Raw genomic sequence first — 24,192 nt, forward strand, 5'->3', positions numbered from 1 at the left:
TGTTTTTTTGTAAGGTAATAATGCATCCATGTGGTTCCTCCCATACAAGAAGACTCCCACCATTCTTATGCCCTCAGAAACATTATTTATAGGGGGCAAACATTTTTAAATGGCCTCATATCTCTTCGATTCCTCCAACACAATAATAACATCATATCTCTAGATTCAACTAACTCCATAACTGTAACAACGGAAAGCGTATCCCCATACAATATTCGACAGTCCAATTAATGCTGCGAATCAGAGAGGAAGTACTTTGGACCGCAAGAAAACAATCAGAGAAAGAAACATGGGGGACACATGCGATCACATGATTGTATGAGAGAGAGAGACTGTTGGTGAAGGAATGGTCAACATGCTTTTAATGAAACCTTCAAGTACAAGAATGCATGTGATTTCGATAAACTGAAAAATGCTTTTGTTGGGTATTTGGATTTTTGCGAACGTCGTTGCTAACTATAGTCCACACAAATAAAATACTTCATTCAATCATTTTGGCACTAATTTGTTGGGCTACGTTTTCACAATCAGAGGAAATTTTTCTCAAACTGTCTCTGATTGGTAGATTACAAATTATGAAAATGACTCAAGTGCAAATTATACTTATTGATAGTGGGTAATGCCTGTATTTATAAATTACCAATAGAATGCATGCCTGAAGAAAATTCTCTTTGACCAGGGACAGAGGAAAAGATGGCCCTGAACACCTGCTACCCGGATATTGATCCTTTCTTCAAGTGTGTCATGATCATAAGCAATTTCTTTTAGGCAACATTTTTGTCCATCGTGATTTTGCGATCACAAGTTATGGACTTCACCAACAAAACAAACTAAACTAAAATTAAATGTGGGTGATATTTATGTTTGTAAGCTACCAATGAGAGTTCTGATTGGACATTTTTTCTCCAATTAGGGTTGGAGAAACATAGAAGGGCTATATTTTCTTTCAACCGATATTTTGATTGGCGGATTACAATCACCCACATTTATATTAACTTAAGTTTATAGGCGAATTTCATAATTTGTAACCCACTGATTAGAAATATGGTTGGAGACAATGCCCTTCATCCATGAGAACTATACAACCGCCACTTGTGAATATTTTTAGGACCCTTGAAGCCCATTTGAGCGGGGCGCTAATCTTGGGCTGGATTTTGTCGACCAAAAAGTTTATGCTTAAACCAAGCTAGAAGCCCGTGTCTTCTCTTGTAGGAGTATTTATGATTTCTAGTACAAGGTAGGGGATGAAACATTTCAAGTGGACGGAAGTTCTCCAGCCAAAAGAAGCTAGGACGGAAGATCTCCTCCAGCCAAAAGAAGTTAATGTAAGTTTTCAGTTTTCGAAGTGAGCTTTTCGTAAGATGTGTGAATTGTGATACATGTTTTGCATACAAAATCATTTCCCACCGAGTAAATAACATATTGTGATCCTAATCTGTCCAAGTTGCAAAGTAGAATTAAGGCTACTAAATAGCCGCACTCACGAACCACTGTCACGTTTCCGCACCATATTGGGGACTTCTTGTTTAGCAGCAAGAGCGGTTTGACACTCCAAGAATATCATGACGCCAATTATACCTATGGGGTTTTTCGCTTATACATCATACTTGTTCTGTTGTAAACACGATCTTTATTGTTTGGAAAAATGTTGCATACTTGAAAGCAGAACAAAGAGTATGCACACTTCTAAGAGAGATGATAGAGACGCACCACAAAAGAAAGATATGGTCCAAATTCACTTAGTCGAATCAACAGATCTACATTCAAGTATTTTGCAGCATCCACACCAGCATACCATCCGCCATAGCATGAAATAAATCTGAAAAAATGAAATCAATGTCGAAAACTGACCCATTTATCAGAGCTTGTCAAATTAATAGTGAGAACTAATAAGGATTCAGGTCATCGTTTCATAGAGCGTTTTGCTCATGCATATAACAGCTCATTCAACTCAACTATTTCGATGCATTAGCATGCTCTGCCAAGGAAAAGTATATAGATATTTTATTTCCTTAACTCAAAAAATGAAGAGGAACCGGAAGAAGCAACATACGGTACAAGTAATAAAGGAGAATCTTCACTTGACTACGAATCTATCTACTTGGGCTTAAGGCGCCAGTTCAGACCAAAAAGATCAGAAATGAATTCACAAAGAAACGATAAATAAAGGGGGGAAAAGGAAAAGCAGTCATCTTGACATGCTCTTACATCAACACATGCTACACCATAAAAAATGTAAGCACAGAATGACAATCCATCGTAGTCCAAAAGAGTGCATTTGCAGACACTGTACCACAAACTCTCTCTGAACTTTAAGAAGGTTGCTCCTAACGTTACCTTTACATTTTACATAGTTTTGTACAAGTGGGTACTTGGGAAGGCTCTAAATCTTCTCTGTACCAGCTCTTCCCACCAAACTATCCTGGACACGTAAAGCCACTACAATTCTACAAAGAATTCTAATCCTCTAGTGACCCATGGGGAGGAGAGAGAGAGAGAGAGAGAATAGTTGAGGACAAAAAGAAAAGAAGGATTCCAAGTGTAACCCATCCCTACCCCTTATAGCCTAAATGACAATGCCTAAATAAATTTACAGCTCTAATTTGAAGAGCCATGACTGAACCAGGAAATGGACGAACTGGAGCAAAACCTACGATATAGAGACAAAACTGGGGATGATTTACAGAGTGACAAACCAAAAGGCGAGAAATTTCAGGCAATTCTTCAGGAATACTGGAACTACAAAGAAAACAGCCTTATTCCCGTAAAAATTGGAAGGCTGGATTCTCAAGTAGATCCACAGCGGGTTTTACGCCAGAAAGATCCTTCACTTGGAGGGAACTGGAGATGTCGTCAACCGAGAAAGGTATGCTTCACACAAGAGGCATTAAGAACAATCAGAAAATGATGGTTTAAAGGAGAACAAGACCATCTTCAATCTACAGTGGTTAAACATTTACCTGGAAGTGTCATCCAACAGAAAAGAGTTGCTTGCTTCATTGCTAGAATCCTCTGTCATGAGGATCCTCATGCTAGAGATTACCTAAAGAAGAAAAGGTGAGGTGATTATCAGTAGAACAGCAAGAGAATCTTCTTAGAACACCTAGCTGTAGTTTGAAAACATACATCAGGAGAGACACTTCGAGTGTTGTAGTTGTCATCCCAGTATAGTGTACAGATCCGATAAAGCTGCTGAACACTCAGGACCTAAAGACAGAAAGCTTTAATAAGGACAAAATATAGTGATCAACAATTTCTACAAGTTAACACACAATGCACATCATCCACCAGCTTTTAACTGATTTAGTGACTTGTCTTCTCTATATTTGTTTATCCATGATTCTCATTGATGGACAGAGACAATCAGCTTTGAGGTTGCAAAGAAAGAAAAACACTGGATATTGTTACCGCTATCCATCTGTTTACAAAATTATCCAGAATACTGACTTGCTATTCATCTCTTGATGTCAAAGTTCCAGAATGCAGTATATGCAACTAGATGAGAAAGGATGAATAAGTTGAGAAAGTTACAGGGCAAAGGTCATTTGTGATGTCATCATACGAAATTCTCGACTTCTGGTGGATCACCTGTAGACAAGCAGCCAAATTAGCTGGTGCAATAATGTAATCACAATTTACTTCCACCTCTATTTTAATAGCAGTTACTAGGATATATTGGATTGCAATTCCATCTAAACTAGTGATGAGAAAAGAAAATAACAAGCCATATTGACACGTAAGTTTTCTGAAGCACAGGTCAAGTCTACTAGATATCTGAACAAGTTTCCACACCTTCAAAAATTGTAGGGAAATTCAAAGAAAAACATCTCAAAAAGGTTCTAAGAAGTTTGATTTACCCCACCATTCATCAGAGGAAAAACAATAATATTGACCCACAATAGAACATATACATTAAGCTCCTGATGAGCTAGAGTAACTGTTGAATTGTTCCCTCAAAGTAGCATAAATGTCCTAGAATTTGCACCGGAAAATGGAAGATTCTATGATGGCCATGGTGATGCGTTAAGTTGATAAGCTGCAGAACTGCCTACCTATTGTTCCTAGCTTATTCATTTTGTTCCATAAATCGAACAGCAGTTATCCAATGGAAGAATTTATTAGAATGGAAAAAGGCCTGTAATGCTCTATGGACAGAGGTGCTATCTAATGCTCTATGGACAGTGTGCCCTGAAAAAGCATTAACCAAGACAGAATGCTTTAGTGAATTTGGCCATTCAAAATAATACAAGAATTAGAACTGAGGGTAACCATCTTACCCAAATGAAAATAACATGAGATTAAATAACGACTGTGTGACACGTAACAATGTCCTCCAAGTTGCTCCAATGAGAAGATACAAATTTATGGCAAGGGAACATGTTGAAGTGAGAGAGAGGGGTAGTGGGGGCCTTAAAGGACGAGTTAGAAACTCAAAGCAAAGGAGCGAACTAAGCCAGCATAATTTTATGGCAAAACATATCAAATAAGACGACAACTTGTAGTTGTTGCTTGCATTTTCACAAGAGAAAAAGGAGAGTATGTAAGTAACCTACAGAATTGGCATGAGCCATGAAATTCTTTCATTGCCATCCAACACATCAGTCTTGACTAACCTGGCTCCCCTGATGCCATGTGCATTACAATATATCAAGATCCAAATATACGACTGAGTAGAGAGAACCAACTCCCAGGTGCCAACCCTTGAATTCACAGATCTATCATAACTTTTATATTCATTACTCATTTCTAGATTTCAAAAATCTTTAACACTTTCGCTGCTTAGTGCTGAGTAACCTGTTTTTCACAATCTTCTAATAGATTGGCAAAAGAGGGTCATAGACTCGTGCTTCTGCTGCAATACACTAAAAGCAGTTCAATATATTCCAGCACGTCTACTTAACCTTGAAACACAAACCTCCTTTAAATGTAACTATCACAAATTCACACAGCTAGCTTGTCCATATCTCAAAGCTCCCCTCTCAAAATTGTAATATCTTGCACATAGCATGTAGGACTCAATACCCAATTCCAGAGCAGTTCATAATGCTCATTTCAATTAAGGAAACATTGAAAACTCAATTGCTCTATATACTGGACTTAGATTAGATGTAGGCTGTGAAACCATGCTGTCCTCCATGCACCACTAGAACTTGACACCCACTAATCTAGATTTTATGTGATTCTAAGTGTCAAAAAAAAGCGGTATCCCATTCCATCTGCTTCCCAGTTTCTTAACCATTACTTCTCTTGGGAATTGTCAAAGAAGAAACCTCAGCTGGTCACATCATTTCTATAATTAGAGCAAGGCATTGCCTCATGATTCATCAAGTTCGTAATGTGCCAATATTTGTGCCTCCTAGGCAAAATCAGACTTCCATCAAATTCTTTCTTTGCTTTACAGATCAACTGCTTTGTGCAACACAATTTCTGTATCTCTGTCAGATAATAATGCATAGACCCATGACTTGTTGAGTGTTAAATGGCTCCCATCTTCACTATTTCCTACACTGTATCTCACTAAATAATCCAGGCATCTAATGCAAATTCAGGCAGGTCTATTAGATCAAAAGGTGCACCATTGAGCATGGACGAATGAGCCTATTCCTAGATAAAAAATTTCTCATCCTCCAGGAGGATAAATTGACTTCCATAAAGATAACTTTCTTCCTTTTCCAATTCAATAACAGAAAGCATCCAATCAAAAAAAAAAAAAAAAAATCGCCATTGAATTTGTCCATATCACCGGATATGCCAATCACCCACATGGCTTTTGAAGAGCACCACAAAATTAAACATTGCGATGAGTCACCACTATTTTAAATACATTTACATGCTTTCTTTTAATTATGAAGAGTCAAAAGTACTACTCCTTTGTCAGAAAGAAGGTGCCAAGCCCTGCATTTGCAGAAAGCTTAGCTTGTGTCCACAAGGGAAGCCTGTGGCTCAATAAGACATAAAGAGTCTACCCCCAATATTTCCTACAACCCCTACTACTTAAAATGTAGAATTAGATAACATAACGTAAGACGAAAATCCAGTGTTTTTCCATGGTGCTAATAATGAAAAGTTCTGAACTATCTGCATAAAACCATATAGTAGGTTTAATTAAATGTGTTCAGATAATCACCAAACAAACGTACCAAGAATCCAACAGCTTGCCTTATGTGCTTGAGCTCATCCCAGGATGAACCTGCATACTGCAAGGATTACTTAGATAAGCAACCGGTAAAGCATTAACAGGAATTGTAATACCAGCTTTCAATTTTCAATTACAAGATAGGAGAAAAAAATAAAAAACGATCTCCAACGTGATCAGTTAATCAGAATCTAAGCGTAATTAAGCAGGTCACATTAACTCACTTCTTGTTTTGCTTGGCCACACCATAGTTCCAATTCAGCTAAACCAGCTTTAACATATTCTCCATTGCCAAATGTGCAGCACTCCCGCCGAAGCAGCAGGCTGAAAGAATCATTTTCATAGGCAATTTGGGCAAGTGGATATTTAGAAAACTTAATAGAACAAAAAAGCAGCTATTACCTGTTAAAAAGCTGCACATTCATGTAGGAAAATGTCTGGGTAAATATTTTCTGTACAAGGACAGGCGGCACCTGCAAAAATGGCTACCTTCAGTTCACAAGATAATACTTGGACAAGAAAGAAATCTCCACATTTTCAATGTGCAAATCCTTACATAATTTTCTGTCAAAGTACGTAGAAGGCCATTAAGACTCTCAATGATGCCATGCCAGTGGTTAGCTGGAGAACTATTTCCAAATGACCGTCCAGATGATCTTAAAGAATTAGCCCTTGAAGTTCTGGGTGCCTTGAAAAAAAAAAAAAAAAATCTTAGGCAAGTGGAACAGTAAAAAACAAGACAGACATTTTAGCAAGTAATCCAGAAACAGTGGATTCAAATGCACAATTTCTTATTCTCAAGTGAAGAAGAGTTCTACAACGGAAAGTTTACTGACAGGTTTTCATAATATACAAGAAAAGTGATTAAAAAGGGAAAAGAAACATCTAAAACTAAGCCAACATATCAAACTTGACAGGATGATAATCAAAATATTTGGCATGAATTACCAAAATGAAGGGGAAAACTAAAAGAACAGTTCTTCTGAAACTAAACCATAGTACAGATGAAAGAACAGTTCATGTTGTTTCACTGTGTTAGTATAGATAATTTGTTTATATTTCTCTCATTATCAAAAGATAACTTTTAACAACACAATAGAATAGATCTCCCAAATATGATTGAAAGCGGTGTTATCTGTCATTATATGAGTTATAATTCCATCAGATCAAGTCTATGATATTTGAATTATTTCTACGTTACAATAAAAGGGGTTAATTAATTCAGGTAATTATGCATTCATGTACAAGGCCATTATAATAAATGTTGCCACTTTCCACCCAAGGAGGAAACTGTCCCATGAGATGCAAAGAGGAGCCCAGATTTCTTAGAATGTCTAATGAAAAGCACATAAATCATAGGAAAGAATCAGTGTCTATAGAAATTCAAAAAAAATTAGCTGGGCGACAGGATGCAAGTCAACCAAATACCTGGCCTTATAAAGAGTGTAGATATCGACTTAATTTAACATAAGTTTGGCCAAAAAAAATGCAAAACAAGCTGTAATAATAAAGCTTACCCTTTTTGTCATTTAAAAATAATGAAAAGATTCTGAATATCCGCTTAAGAAATCAGGGAAGGCCAACACAGGGTCCTTTACCTGGATACAAGAAGATAGAAATGACGATAATTCCTTCTTCAAGTTGTCTCGAATAATTCCATATATCTTCTCCACATAAGCCGTAAGCTGCTGCCGGAAAAGCAAAGCAGGATACTTGGCCTCAACTTGGCGAACTACACGGCCCCCCACTGGAAGGTTGGCAGAAGAAGGGGAAGAACGGAAACCCTGAAACTCATTATCAGAAAAACCATGACCCTATTAGTTTCCTAATACATTACCTGAGTTCAAAAACAGCATCTCGTATTATTTCTTAAAAATTAGACAAAAATGAATCAGAGATTCAAGTACATTGCTGCATCTTCCATCTTAACAATTTCTACTTTCATCTTTAGGAAATTCACAATAGAACTAGATGCTTTAAGTGTAATCTACCCCAGATTACCCTTCTTCATGCTAAAATTTCTAGAACAAGATATTATAAACAGGACCAAAACAGGCACATATCATAAACATAATAAACTGATGCACAAGAAGTAGCATCCCATTACCTGTGTCATCCTCCCAAATAACGACGTGGCAGGGGAAGCCTTTTTTGTTGGAGTTCCACCAGTCCCCTTCAAGCTACGTTGAAGCAAAATCAACAATGTAGAACTATTCGATAGCCAGTATGCCATATGTTCATTATTATCCTGGTTCTGCAAAAAAATACAATTACACAGTCCACAAAATTAGATTCCACTACAGTGAACCTCAAGATGAATTTTATCCTTCATCGATCAATGAAAACCTAATCATTGAAATCTGAGCATGGCCTTTACAAGCTAAAAAGATAACCAACAAACAGCAAATTAATACAAACGAAGTATATATAAAACACACATAAAATATATAAAACAGAGCAATCAAAAAGACGAAAAGTAGATAATAAAAGTTATGTCCCCTTCTTGAAATTTTGCATAGCACTTATCAAGCAAAGAAAGCCAAATTTGACCATTGACTAGGAAAAATGAGCAGCAAATGGATAAATCACCTCTATCGCAGATCCAATCATCTGAATAAGACGGTCAAATACGTTAGTTCTTTCTGCTTCAAGTGATCTCCAGTGTAAGAGACATTTGTATATGGTGAATGCAGCGACCGGTACTCCTTCGCTAAAACCAAGATCTTGAGTCACACATCTAATAAGGGAATCAACATTTTCCTGCAGCAGTCAAAGCATGGACATACAAATTAACCAACACGTAACATTTAGGGGAAGAAAGGGATGAATGAATCTAAGACTTAGATTGAAGGAGAAAAAGAAGAAGCTGAAGCATTAAGTTGGATTTGCTACTCTGAAGTTACATACATGCTGCTTTTCCACAAAGGATCTCCTAAGTCTGTTGTCGGACTCTCCATCAGCTTTTTTTGTGGGACTTGCACTTTGTGGATCCTGAAAATTTAGGCTCAGTTTCGTCAACAACAGATGAAACAATTTACTAACAAATGCACTGAAGAAAATGCTTGGATCTCATCTCACTTACATGATGACCATTTTCCCGTGCCTGCAGATCATTTGAAGGAAAAGAATCAGTTAAAGCTCCACTAAGGAAGCAACACACAGATTACTTACAGAGGCATATTTACCTGATCTTTATTGATCAATAAATGTTCTGACATTTTCTTGACAGGTGCATTCATTAAAGCTTGCTGCCGTAGAACTTCCTCATCGGCTTCCATATCAGAAAGTTTCTCTTCAAGCCTGAAAACATGATCACCCATGGAACTATTCAACCTTAGTTGAACATTTAAACGATTAAATTCCTACTAGCACATCTAACAGATCAAGAGAACCAGCCTAGGATGCATCTTTAAAAATATTGAAAGAGGAACAAAATATTAAGCAGAGACCTCTGCATGTTCATCTTCAATTCAATTATCTTGGATTCGGCTTCCATAGCTTGCTTCAATCTCTCCTCACTAAGCTTGTTCGTCTCTTCATACTTTCTCTCTGTTTCATCAATCTTCTTTTCCAGTGAACTCACAAGAGCCTGCAATGCCACAGTGTCCATCACAATTGAAGAGTCAAAGAACTTTTTCTACATAAAATGAGATCCCTTTACCTTAACACGCAGCAGTCATAATCGACATCCTTACTAAAAAGTATTTAGCATCCTAACCTTGAGTTTCTCATTTTCAGCCGCAAGCTTATCCATCAATTCATGATCAACAACTGGAACCTCCTGAACGATGGGCTCCTGTTCAGCTGCTTTTTGTGCAGCCTCTCGTTCCTTGATCAACATGGCTTTCGTTTCTTCAAACTGAAGTTGCATCTCTTGCAAAGCAGACTGCAACTTCACATTTTCTTGTGTTTTTGCTTCCTCAATGTCAGCCTACAGAAAAAATTACCGAAAGGAGAAAGCTAAGAAGTAAGAATGTGGCTGTGAAAGTACCTTTCACCACAACAGAGAACATAATTTTATTTCTAACTGCATTCAGGGCATTCTCCTCACACTGTTTCAATTGTTGGGATATTGGTCAAAAATCATTAACGTCCAAAGATGAAGCCGTACCATTATAACATGAGTTACTCAATTATAGACAGACAGACAGACAAAGAGAGTGAGAGAGAGACCTAGAACTTAATATATGATTTCACAATCTAAACTTAAGTACTTATTAGGTGTTCTACATTATCCTGAATGATGACCACATCCATCACACCCTCGTATCAGGTTCCCTCTCCAATACTACCACAACAACAGGATGTGCATTAACAATATTCCCTGTCAATCAGAAAAAAGCAACACATCATTCATCACTCAAGGATCATCTTACCCTCATGCGCTTCTCCAGCTGCAACCGCCAGGTTAGTTCTTCAACTTGCTTTTCCAACATAGTTTTAGCAGCTTGAAGAGCACCAGTCTCTTTAGCAGCCTGAATTAAAATATGAATATGTCAATGCACCGTGCACAACTAAAACACGTTTGGCACACAACACCGGATCGCTATCAAATGGCTCAAGAATCTCTAAACCTCCAGATAATTCTGGCAGAAAAAAGAAGTCTTTAACCTAAAGGATTTGTTGAGCACAGTTATAAATCCATAGTGGATTTTTAATAATTATCTAAAAAATCTAAAAAACAAAGATTGACCAGCTAACTTAAGCCAATGATGAAACTACAAAAGAAGCAAGAGTATTTACCAACTTAAGTTTCCGTAGCTCTCTCCTGGCAACCCTTCCTCTCCAGGCACTTTGTGTGGTAATTGCTGCTTTCTTTAATGTAAGGTAAGAAGCTCGGACCAAATATTTCCGACAATGACTCTGTAATAGAATTCAATTGCTTTTAATATCAAAAAAGCATAAATTAATAAAAGGAAAAGATTAGAAAGGAGGGAAATGTCTATCAACATGCATTTTCTCAAATGTTACATACTACAATAGACATAAGCAATTCAAAGATGGGAAGAGACCAATTGAACTCTCTAAAATCCAAATGACAATTGTCATGTCTCACTCAAATGAAAATTTATCTCCGAACTCCTGATATATTTTCTTTGATTTTGGAGACATGATAATTGTAGAACCTAAGTTAATATTGCTTGAATGCACCAAGAAGTACAGCTTCTAAATAACAAGAGACCTGCAATGAAAACGACAAAAATAATGGCCAAATTTTGTGATACCCAAACAGCAGAATTTAAAATTCATGCTTCTTGACCTCACATCATATAGTGAGAAGGATCCTTTTTTTCCTTCCTCCTGCAAGTATCACAGATTTTTCAAAGAAACTTCTATTTACAAGCTTCTGGATTATTTAGAAAGCAGAAAAAAAAGAAAATCAGAATCAGGAAACATCTATCAACAAGAAAGAATTAATTAAGCCCCCTGGGTTTGCATCAGGTTAAGATTAAACAAAGAACTGCTGGTCCTTGCAGCGATTAAACCTCTTCCTGGTGAGGTAAGGCCTTCACTCATAATATATGTTCATGAATATATCAACTTCAACAATTCAGTAGGTGTCTTCACCTGAAGAATAACGGCAGCCGTTGTTTGCTTTCTATACCGCAACTCATCACGGGCAGCCATCCCACGTAAACCAGTTTGAATAGAAAGAGCAGAAGAGTACACATTTTTGTACGCTTGCCTAGCAAAACACATGCGCCAAACTCTCTGGATCTTCAAACAAGCAGCTTCTCTTCTCATGTCCTCAAATCTACAGCGTGCAACTTGTCCTGCAATTAGCAAAATATTAATGACAACCAACTTGTAAGTAAATCAACGGACCATTAGATAAAAAACATTTAATTCTTTTAGACAGTGGTACTCTATACCTCTTGAAATGGCTTGGATTTGGATTGCAGTCAGGTGCAACTGGATAAAACTTTTGCGACTCAAATAGGAACGAACTTTTCTTTGTATAATACTAGCAGATCTACCAAGGACCTCAATTCGGCGTGCATCCAGTTCTGCCATCTGACCTGCTCTAAGAAACACTTTTGTCTTGCCAACCTGTTGATAGAAATTCAATCAGTCTCATGCTTGTTACATCATAGCAAATTCAGTCTTAACCAGCACAACTATTGGCTACACCACATCGAAGGAATAATAATGAGGCCAGAAGCATATATGATCCCCTGATTGATGGTCAGAGATGACTATGGTCATGCAGACTTGTTATAAGAATAAGAGGGAAGTAAGCAATGCCCTCTCCAAAAAGTCAAAAACTTAGAAGATGGCACATCACAGAGACAAACGTCACAAACCTGATAACCTTCAAGGTTCACCCTCTCCAATATCTTCTTGCACCCAGTGATCTCATCAAAGCTACCAGCATGTGGATAACAAATAAGTACGCATTGATGAATCAGATACACAATAACGTAAACTAAGGCTAGAAAACAAACAAAAGAAGGAAATAATTTCAACGGAGATGTCAATAAACTATTAAGGACCTTCCACTCAGAACATCAGGTGCCAGGATGCCAAATCGACCAATGAACTCATCGAAAGTCTTCCTAGTAGGATATCCTGCACAGCTGATCCTAATTGCCTCCATAACTCCCTGAAAAGTGTACAAATAAATCCAAATACACTCATAGTAGCATCTGCCTGTATAAGAGAATCAGATAAAGAAAACACAACACTAACCCCACAGCGGAGTTGCTGCAGGACATTACTGCTTTCGAAAATTGTAGGCTTAAGAAGATTATTTGGCTTTACACATCGGATATAGTGGGGCTCAGTAGCACTGAGCGTTTCAAGTAAAGCTTGTAATTGTTGCTGCAGAGAAGACACAAGCAAAGAAACATTAGGGAAAGCAAAACACCAAGAAAAAGACAATAAAACTCCCAGACCACTCAGCAAATCAGACCTTAAAGCGAGAACCTATAGATGAGAACTTAGATGATTTGGAAGATTCCTCGGGTAGGGGTGGGAACAAGCCAGACACAAAGGTGCATCTTGACGCACTCAGAAGCGCCTGATGCTCTGCAACAACATAATCTTTATTCTTGTCCAGGAAAAACTCTGTTTGGTAAGTAACCTGGCAAGGAGATTTTCCACAAACCACAACAGCCATTTAGCATCTATACGCTAGCAACGAACTAAAAAAGTCCTAGGAGGGGAACTATGGAGTAAAATTAGGAAAATAGGACCTGCATATCCAGTGAAGTGCTAAAAAGATACTCACATCACCCGCATAATGGGAAATGGTGAAATCGCTCCTCGACAATTTTGGTTTGCTGAAGCGCTTGTGATCCTTAAATGTCTGGTAAAGTTTTTCTGCAAATGTCTCATGGGTGGATTTTGGAAACATGCTACAAAAAATATCAAGTTAAAGTTAGGGTCTCAAACATAAGAAGCACCATTCATAGCTGCAACATGAGACAATTTAAGGACATACCAAGCCTCATCCAAAAGAGCAATGATGCCACCAGGTTTCTGAAATTACAAGGAATAGAGTAAACAAATACTAGTATGAATTACTCGGATCAAGAAAATTATCCAAGCCTTATAGTAGTTTAAACTCAACAAAAAGTAAATGAAGTAAATTTAATAACAGCAGTGGGAAAAACAGGGGAAAAAAGTTGTAATGGCTTAGGGCGCGCTTGGTAACTATTCTATTCCGAGGAACAATTTTTTATCAAAAATGGTTTTTTCTAATTCTATTCTTGAGAACAATTTCTTAGCAAAAAAAATGTACTTGGTAACTGTCCAAAATTTGTATTCTCAAGATAGAAATGCGTTTAGTAAGATTCTTAAATTCTTTTGTTTCTTTTAATTTTTTAATATTTTTCTTATTTTTCTCTTTTTTCTTTTTCTTTGTTGTTTTTTCTTTTTCTCTTCTTCCTTCTTCTTCGTGGTAGCCGATCACCGGCCACGGCGGTGGTTGGCGACCGGCTGGGTGAGGTCCGGGAGCTTGCCGAACCTCACCCCGAACCCTCGCCAAGCCAAGGCGAGGTCCGATGAGCTCACCAGGGGCTCCCCTGGCCACTAGCGAGGCTCGACCTCACCCTGCCCTGGCAAAGCCGAGCCTCACCCAACCCGGCAAGGCTCTGGCCGACGAGCCTCGTTGTGCCTTGGCATCGCTAGGGCCAGCGACCGGCCAAAGGGAAGAAGAAGAAGAAGAAAGGGGAAGAGAAGAAAAGAAAAGGAAAGAAAAAAATATGAACTGATTCTAGGAATTGTTCCCTATAACAAGAAATTACTATACTTCTTGATTATGTTCCAAATTTTTCTTGAGAACAAAAAAATAAAATTTTGTTCCCGGAAACAAAAATTTTACCAAACAGATTTCTGTTCTTTTTTCGTTCCGGAGAACAAAAGAATAGAATCAGACACTATTTGGAGTAAAAACAAATAGGCCCTTAGTTTCAACTGCTGCATCTCTTAACAGTGAATATTTTTTTATTTTAGCCATAAGATGAGCTTCATGTGGAAAATGAAGGAATCAAGGACCCTGACCAGAGAAAGTATTTAAAAGTTTGCCACTCCAATGGCTTCTGGATATTTACAGCACTAAGCCACCACCAAAAATTCAGATTAATCTTAGTTCAGCTATTCCCAGGTCCCTATTTTCAAGGTTGTCTTTAATCGGCTCACTCTTCTTAAGCAATCTAGCCTCCATTCAGCCATGATGCTGTACTAATATATAATTTCACTAATTATAAAATAAATAAATAAAATTTACTGAGATTGATGGCCACTACAAAGCAGACCATCAGACCTTGTTTTGTCATACCTAAGAGACTATACATACCAGACAAGCCCACTGATAAGTAGTTGCTGATTGCCAACTGAGATCATTCAAACAATTTTGTAAAGAAACCACAAATACTACATTGCTTTTAATGGTTTTCACATGAAATTGAGAACTTGTTGACAATGCAGTACATAAGAAAAAAGAACTCCTTCATTGTTATTTTACACAACTCTAAATAATTGAAACATGCCTCGCAACCAATAACTTTCGCACTATACCAACACCAACGTGTACAGGCACTGAGTACATATGTTGCGTCTCCATGAACTATTTCTCGCAAGAAAAAGTAACATACCTTTTCTAATAGATCAAGGATATCTTGATTATCAATGAACTCTATGTAACTCCAATCAATTTCTTCCCTTGTATATTCGTCTTGCTCCATCTTAAAAACATGCTGAAAAGCAAGAAGCATTGACATCATGATAGATTGTTGAATAACAAGTAGTAGACACTTACAAAAGTACTTCTAGGTGCAAAATTCATCCATCAGGTCACTGAACTTTAGAGAATTTTGCAATCAAATCATTGGATTATGATATCAATCACCCTCATATACTAATTTTCATTTCTTTGTAATAGATTCACGTGGACTGAAATCCAGGCAAAATTCCAATGATCTATAGATGTGCAGGCATGTGGCAATGAAATGCCTTCCAAAAAAAAATGGCTACTAGTACACAATGTCAGCAATTTGCTGGAAAACTGACCAGATTTACATCAAAATGCATCAATCGCCAAGAAATTTATTAAAAAACAAAAACAAAAACAAAGAAAACAAAGAAAGATCATTGCATTTAGTGATCAAAATCAATGTTTAATAACCAAATGGCAAAATCTACAAAAATCCAGTGACCACATCTAATAACCAACAGCTCTATCTATATTCCATTCAAAACCTGATTGAAATGTTGTTGCAGCTTTTCATTTGTCAAGTTTATGCAAAATTGCTCAAAGCTGCAAGGAACCACAAAAAAATGAGGTAAGCATTCATGGAAGTCGACATCAATGCAAAAGAAAACAACCAATGTCTTTACAGGAACCAAGAAGTATGGATCAGCAGCTTATGATCAATACTTAAGCCATAAATTTCCTGATAGAACTACATAAAATAATATCATCTTCACTGCAGATATGCACAATAACAGAAAGGAATTACTACTGATATCCACAAAGAAATAATATTGCGTTATTTATGTGACTGGTGATAATATTTGAAGTATGACCATTAGGTCAACCAGCATTATTCCTAAATACCCCAAATAGAAGGCTTTATAGTGTTAATAATCTCAGTCAAAGTTACCCAGGTGAAGATGAGCACAGTCCACCAACTAAAGCCGTGCTAAACACAATATTGCTTGCACACACCAAGTGAAAAGCTATAAGATTCAACAATTAGCAAATTGACCAACATGATATAAATGGCAACTTTTGTTCAAATATCTCAAGGACAACTACATAACTAAACAAAATACAAAAGCATACCGGTAAAGCACCTGTTTGTCTTGAAACTCTCAAATCCGTAGATATCCAAAACCCCAATTAAGAATTTTGAGTCATGATCTTGCCCAATCGAGCTATTGATCTTGTTCACAAGCCTAAAGCATTCAGAAAAAGAACATTAAAGAACAATAGTTGACGCAGCATTGACCTTTTTATAATAATTTTGCTAAACTACAGATGAATGCCATAGCCTCACTTATAACAACACATAAAACCAATCTTCATTGGATATTTTCTTCTGTTTTGCATCATTAGTTCCTTGAATCACACCAATAGTTTCTGGCATTTAGCAGTTCATACAACTTCAAAATTTATTTAATTATGGTATCCTTACTCCCTTGAGTCACATTGAATATTATTATCCCATTTAGCAGTTCATACAACTTCAAAATTTCCTATACGATGTTGAATGACTTCATTAACCCTAGGTTCAAAGTTGCAAAATTCCATAACATGCAGATATCATCTCCTATTACAAAGGGTGTCCATTTGCGTATTAAGGAAACAATTGTCCATCCAATATGCAATTCAATTTGTTATCCATAAAATCTGGAAATATTCAACATCAAAGTTAAAAGCGAATCTAGGTAGAAAGAACAAACCTACAAAAAAGTAAACTCCCCACAAGGTATGGTGTGAGGCCCTCTAAATTCCAGAGATGTAAGATTTGCCCAAGAGAACCCAAAAAATTAATTTAACACAAAACAATTGTTGAGTTATGTTCAAGGGATATCATCAATAAGAAACAATCAAAAACAATGCCAATTTTCTTTTAGTGAAATTGGCATAATTTGCTTCTCCTAATCAACAAAGAATATGTGTACACAGCTGACAAGATATGACGTAGATGTTTAGCTTCCAACAAGATTAAAAACCTACCAATCAAATAATCTTGAATACACAATTTTCGCCAAAGCATCTCTGTTGACAGCTGCTGCCTCTGGGTTCATCCATTTTGTTATGGACTCATCACGGGTCACAATCACACGTTTGCACAAAGAATCTTCAAGAGACTTCTCATCACACCTAAACAACAACTCTGCAGCTGTTAACTTCTTGTTTCAAGCACATTTCATCTAATTCAATAGAAGAATTCTAAAGCCTATCATAAGAGCAAACATACATGAACAATTCAGCTGCCATTTTAAGATGGAATCGTGACTCATCATCTTTGGGTTCGGAAGAATCTGCTTCCTCGCCCTTTGCAAACTCAACATTCCCTAGATGAAGTATAGCAGCAACAACTCGGAAGACCGCATCCTGGGGAGACAGCAGCAACACTTATCACTACAAACACCTTTTCCTAACAACCAACTTCTTTCCACATATTTCAATCATTAACAAACTACCTGCTCATCGGGACTTATGCCAACAACTTCCATAGCCTTTCTAGTCGCAATATACTCCTCAGAATCATTCACTCCATCCAGCTCAAAGCAGTTTGATTGATTCAGATAATGAAACCTCCTTGGATTCCCCAATTTATACCTCTTAACATCCTGAGAGCCAGCATCATAGCTATTAAGTAAAGAATCTTTTTCCTCGCTAGATAATTCAAGAATTACTTCAAAAGCATATCTTTTGATGCATAAGAAATTAAATATGAAAACTCATGGAATATCACCTATTTATAAACCCACTATTGAAAACCTAATGAGATTCAAAAGCTAATTGAGCATGACATCAAGGCATAGGGAATCAAGATAAATCACGGCAAAGACTTCAATGCAAAAGACTTTCAATAACAATGGCCCAGCTGCTTCTTGTTGTATAATATTCATAGGACATTTCCCTTCGAGCCTGGAAGCCAGAGAAAATGTGTAATCTTTAAAAGTATAGCTAAAGAATGACATGACCAAAAGCTGCCTATAACTGCATTAAGAACAAGTCAGCTGAGTTTCTAGGATTAAATTTAACCCGTATCCAGACCCTAACAGAAAAATACATTTATCACATGATTTTTAATATGAAACAACATAAAACATTAAAAACAACAGATGCTCTGCCATTTGGAACTTACCAATCAAAACAACAACAGAGTGGCTTGTTATTAAAAAAAAAAAAAACACATTAGACAGCTAAGTATAAGGATGAGAAGTCGTAAAATAGCCTGAAGCAGCAACACAACTGTTAAGAGCATCACAGCTATCCATCACAAAATGTTCAGTCAGTTCAATTCTTGGGAAATACGCCACTTATCGGGATGGAATATAAAAGAACTATTTGCATATGCCATGAATGCACAGATTTGCAGCAAGAAACACAATTTTATAACTCAATACGTGCCATTTACGCTCACAGCAAGCTGGACTAAAACAAGAAAACTCATGGATTCAAACCTTGCAAGATTTTTGGGAGCAGAAGCATGAAGGAAAAGTAAAGCCGCCAAAGGGCAATGAAAGAAGTTAGTTTACCTCCTCTGGTGCAGCACAAAGCATATAGAAGCAATGGTAGTTTCTCTCAGGATCAGACACTTGGCAAACGCGCGACCGCTCTAGCAAGTATGTCCTTATTGCAGCTCCCGAAATTCTTCCTCTTTGATCAAATTGGATTTCCACGAACTTACCAAATCGACTGCATGCAAATAGTGACTTCCAATCAGTATGCAGCCTCCGATAAAATTTTAAAAGGAAAATGACAAAACTACATTACATAATCAAAAGAATAAGTTCTGACCTTGAGTTATTATTTCTAACTGTCTTGGCATTACCAAATGCTTCCAAAACAGGGTTAGACTGCAAAAAATTTAAGCAATGAGAATACCTTGGCAGACCCTCAGAAAGAAAAATTCATATAAAAGATAATAGACAAGGACAGTAATCAGGTATTTTCCAGAGAAAAAAAAAAAGAAATAACAAACTGTCTGTAATCAGGACTACTACCAATGATGATCCAGCAATAACTGAAAGGTTTACCTCAAGAACTTGCTGCTCCACAGTTCTTCCCTCTGCTGCAGCTCTCCCACCCATATAAGCAAGATAGCGCATAAGCATCTTAGTGCTTTCTGTCTTACCGGCTCCGCTCTCTCCGCTTACTAAAATGGCTTGGCTTAGTCCTTCATTGATCATCTGTCTGCAAAGACAGACGTCATCAGAAGCCTATCAATAATTGCGCAACATGACAAATAGTCAAATAATTACCTGTATGCAGAATCTGCAACAGCAAATGGATGAGGGCTTAATTCACCAAAAGCAGCCCCTTTATATTGTTCCATCATGTAATTGTCATATAAATGAGGTAACCTCCGAAAAGGGTTCACCGCAATCAATATATTTCCCGTATAAGTCTGAAAAAATTAAACATTAGACTTAGTCTGTGGCAACAGACCCGGAGAGAATGTGCTCCTTCTTACCTAAAAACAAAGCAAACTAATATGTGAACCCTAGACAGAAACAATTAACTGTCAATGCAAATGCTAAAAATGGCAGCAATCAACTAACAACTGAAAAACCAGAAACCAGCAGCAAATGCTAAAAATGCCACCTTGTAAAAGATTTTATGACACATGAAAACTCAACAAAAAGATTATGATGCAATGCAATAGCAAGTTGTCCTTACATATATCTCGTTGAGATCATATCTGCATCTTAAATTATCTAAAACCCCAGGCTCATGCAGATAAGCAAGCCTTGTCATATCATCCACGCCGCATTGAGGAGCTTCAGTATCTTTTGCATAGACAGTGGAAGCATTGGCGACAACCTAGAATGCAAAGAAGCAAAGTAATAAGCACATTATCCTGCCTTTGAGATGGAACTGTAAAAGATCACAAACAAAAGAGCAGAACCATGAAGGAACCGCAGATGCTTCCCTACTAAACAAACATCATTTGATCAAGGATACCAAGGGAACAAATGAAATTGCAAGAAGGCAATATCACCATCATTACCTAGAGCATGTGAACAAGACTTCAAAAAAGGCACCCTCATATTTAAACACTCACATTATAATGAACAGCCTTGAAACCCAACATAATTACACTTTTCTCTGGATAGGTGATATGATGTTAGTAAATGTATTGGACGAGTGACAGGTCATGCAATTAAAAGGTCTAATTCTCCTCTCTTTTGGATAGTAACAGAAGAAATTAATTGTGTATGGAGTGAATTTTATACCTTTTTGAGTTACTAATATTTTCCTTCCAGTTAGACTTTTACTAAATGTCAAACGCTTGCATAAAAAAAGAAAAAGAAAAACATTCGCACCTAAAGTCACATAGATATTTTTCTTAATCTCTTAAAACTTAGAACATCCTGCTGGTCAGGGCAACTTTTTTGTTTGAGTTCTTATTTAAGTGGGTCCAAACTCATGTCTTAAAATCTATAATTTTATATGTTGCCTAGAAATGCCGATAGAGCTGGATGACAACAATCCTTTAAAACAAAACTTAACAGTAAGTAAGCAGTCTAACAGAAAACATATCTGCTTACACTTCGAATCTGAATAAAATTAGTGAGCTTTTAAATAGCTTCACTATAATGACCTGACTCTCATATGACCAACTTTTTGCATATTTTTGCAATTGATATGACATAAAACCTTATATCTCAAATGCAATACAATCAATCTCACCCATCTAATCCTTCCATGAAGCAATTATGAACATGTGCATGGTAAGGACACTGCACAATATAATAATGGCTATTGTCAACAGACACATTTGCTGAACCTTACCAAGACAACAATCATCTCAGCATAAAGCAATTAAAGTACCAATTAAATCCTGAAAGCCAAATTCTTTTTAAATACTTTGTGCACTTGAAGAAAAGAGGAGAGAAAAATTTAGAAGTTTTAAGAAGGGATATGACAAAGGGGAGAAGAAGGATCGTAGAAAATAGGTGCAGCTAATAGTCCTACACGATCAGGAATCACATTGGAAGGAAATCCTCTTGTAGGCACCTGAAGCACTGACAGATAGTACAAAGTTATCAAAAAGAAGATATCATGATGCATCCTCCAAGTTTGTGAAACAGAGCGCTGCAGTTTATTCATCTTGACGACCCACTCACAATAAGTGCCAGAGACCACCCACCATCCCAATGAATGCCAGATGTTTTCACATCAGTAATATTTTCTTAAACTCATCTACAATTATAAAGCTCCCAGAAGCTCCTCAATCAGAATGACCCGCAGTTTCTAAACTGTCTCTAGAGAACAATTGATGAATTTAAAAAACAATTCTATCTTGATCATCTGAAAAAGAAAACTAGGCCATCCAAAATCACAACTCTGATACCTGGAATTAGGCCAAAGATAATCCTCTATTTGGCGAGTCCAAAGGCAATTTTATGCAATCGACACAAAAGCACAAACTAAGACAGAACTAAATCATAAACCACCCAAAGTGAAATATGGCAATATCCTTTCCCTAACATATGTCTTCAGATCATTTTGACTCACATAGCTTATAAATTCTTTCACACACTACAGAAGCAAGTCTAATTGAATCAGCTCACAATCAGTCTAACAAACCAAGTCCAACCATCACCCAGAAAGGTACAAATTAATCTTGATTATAGGATCCCATGGCATTGATGAAGCATTGGTGAAAAAGCCAGTCATTAACCTCATAAAAAGCATGCCGTCCAGTATTTAATCATGACTTCAAGCATCTTGTCCCTCTAATAACCATTTTTTGCACTTGCTCAGGCAGAAAACATAAAATGGAAGAGGAGCACATTCATTCTACACTTGAATCAGGCAAATATGCTCTGGCCGACAACAATCTTCTGGCATATATGCATCATTTTGTTGGGAAGTTAAGACATTAGGTAAATTTTGTGTAGCTATCATATTGTTTGCCCTGTCTAAGAACCAGACTAAAGTACATTGGAAACAATAACTTGAGAACAATACACAATGCACAAAAAACTGTCAGGTAAGTGAAACTAAACAAGTACACACAACCAAGTCATATACAAGGAATCTTGCAATCAACTTCCCCAAAATGTGTGTGTGTGTGTGTGTCTAACTTTTAAAAAAAGCAAACAATACTTGATAAAACCCTGCTCTCTTAAATATCTGGGAAACATAAAACATACCGTCCTTCCTGATGTCAAATTTATTTTAATCTCTTCGCCATTGACTTCCACAACTTCACCATCTATCCAGGCTACCTCAGGATCCTCCACCCATACAATAGATCCAACCGCTACAGCCATTGAAGCGGCCTGTAAAACAATAAAAACACTTCTAAATGCACAGATTGGAAAAACAACTGCACAGTTCATCAGCTTATCTAATCCAAAGTAGTCTCAAGCATGCATGACTGGGACTGCAGTATTATAAAGAACCCATCATTTAAGGGGTGATCTCCAAAGAGAGCCTGCACGCTAATTAATGCAAAAAAAAATTCCATCTTGAAAAAGAACTGCCGTAGCAATTCCAAAGTAAACCTTTATTACTGAAGCACCGGATGCTTCACTCCACCTGCTAACAAAGAGTGGACGCACATTTCCCGGACATAGTTTAAAGTAGCTTAAGTTGTGAGAAACTACCAGAAGTAATTTCGACATAAAAGGAAGCCAATCATTTCCAAATGATTACTCTGCACTAGACTAAATGCAATTTTGAGCTGAACCTTTCATCATCGCAATCAATCAGAAGCAACATAATCATCTTCTGCCGAACCATATAAAATCTCCAAATCTCTGCGGACTATACAAATGAATAACATCTCAGCAAAACCTCCAAAATGAACAGCCTCAAACTAAAGAGGGAAAAAAAAGGTCAACTTCCATATGCGCTTATAGAACCGCATTACTAATTACAAATGCCGACTGACGCTGACAACATAGAAAGCACGGAAATGGGGAATATGATTAAGAAATACCATTGCCGGCGAGATTCAACTCGACTAAGGATCCAAGTACGAGCTCGCGAGTATCGACACCGTCACCAGCAACGGCCGCTCAATGTCGTGGACACCATAACGTAGGCCAATGTCCAAAATAAACGCCAGGCGACGCAGAAAAGAACCAGCTTTCGGCGTTACAATCGAACGCGAACCAATCACTCGAACCACTCTGAATCAATCTTTCGGCCAGCTGCAAACAACTATATTGCTGTATCTGCGCGCCTCCTTCGAGGGTAGCGGAGTTGCTTCGCGTTGGGTTCTTGTGCGTTCGTACGAGAAGGGAGGTAAAAACGGGAATCGGAGAGGAATGCGTCGGAAATGGGAAGTGAAACGTCGCAGAGGACGACAATGCCCAAAAGGGTCTTCGAGTTTCCTTCTCCTCCTCCTCCTCCTCCTCCTCCTTGGGATGTTCTAGGGAAAGGCCCTTTGCCTCGATCCTCTGCAACTCTCGTCCCCTTCCCCCCCGCTTATTTTCTCGCGGTTTCTTGCGTTTTCCCTCTCTCTCTCTCTCTCTCTCTCTCTCTCCCCAAAATCCTATGTGGTTCTTGTTCGGATGTCAAAAACAACGCACAAAACACAACAACGTGAACGCGTCAACGTTGATTTGCCTCGTTCCGTAATTGCCCCTGGTATCTCGTTTATTTGCGGATGCGGCCACGGGAATATTTGATCTTCGACTTTCCTTTTTCCCATGTTTTCCCATGTCCATGGCATTTTCCAACCAATCTCTTTTTCATGGTCACAAATACGGACATCATCTGCATTTAATTTTATTGAATTTGTATGTGAAGAGGTTCCTAATTTGTTCACCATCAATCAAAGACGTGATAGGAGGAAATTTTGCGCTTTTTCTTATTGTAAAATGATGTTTAATTCTTCGACTCTAGCATGTAA

The 24,192-nt window shown here is 37.5% G+C and overlaps 1 protein-coding gene across 1 annotated transcript; it reads right to left on the reverse strand.

Moving 5' to 3' along the window:
• Positions 1-1,992: 1,992 nt before the first annotated feature.
• Positions 1,993-23,827, reverse strand: LOC104414393 (myosin-6). Its single transcript, XM_010025477.3, has 39 exons — positions 23,275-23,827; positions 22,484-22,612; positions 20,001-20,144; positions 19,583-19,728; positions 19,358-19,514; positions 19,119-19,177; positions 18,857-19,016; positions 17,792-17,941; positions 17,566-17,702; positions 17,322-17,468; positions 16,436-16,537; positions 15,839-15,896; positions 15,235-15,336; positions 13,581-13,618; positions 13,368-13,494; positions 13,050-13,220; positions 12,827-12,958; positions 12,631-12,740; positions 12,442-12,502; positions 12,010-12,187; positions 11,705-11,910; positions 10,880-10,999; positions 10,513-10,611; positions 9,855-10,067; positions 9,586-9,725; positions 9,322-9,436; positions 9,219-9,239; positions 9,044-9,127; positions 8,726-8,896; positions 8,244-8,390; positions 7,735-7,920; positions 6,693-6,824; positions 6,539-6,609; positions 6,361-6,460; positions 6,141-6,197; positions 3,532-3,588; positions 3,127-3,207; positions 2,961-3,043; positions 1,993-2,871 (listed from the first exon to the last, which is right to left on the reverse strand). Exons 1-39 carry the CDS (start codon positions 23,275-23,277, stop codon positions 2,757-2,759), a joined length of 4,509 nt encoding a protein of 1,502 aa, XP_010023779.1. The 5' UTR covers positions 23,278-23,827; the 3' UTR covers positions 1,993-2,756.
• Positions 23,828-24,192: the final 365 nt, after the last annotated feature.

Source organism: Eucalyptus grandis, chromosome 8, assembly GCF_016545825.1.
Source record: "Eucalyptus grandis isolate ANBG69807.140 chromosome 8, ASM1654582v1, whole genome shotgun sequence".
Lineage (NCBI taxonomy): Eukaryota > Viridiplantae > Streptophyta > Magnoliopsida > Myrtales > Myrtaceae > Eucalyptus > Eucalyptus grandis.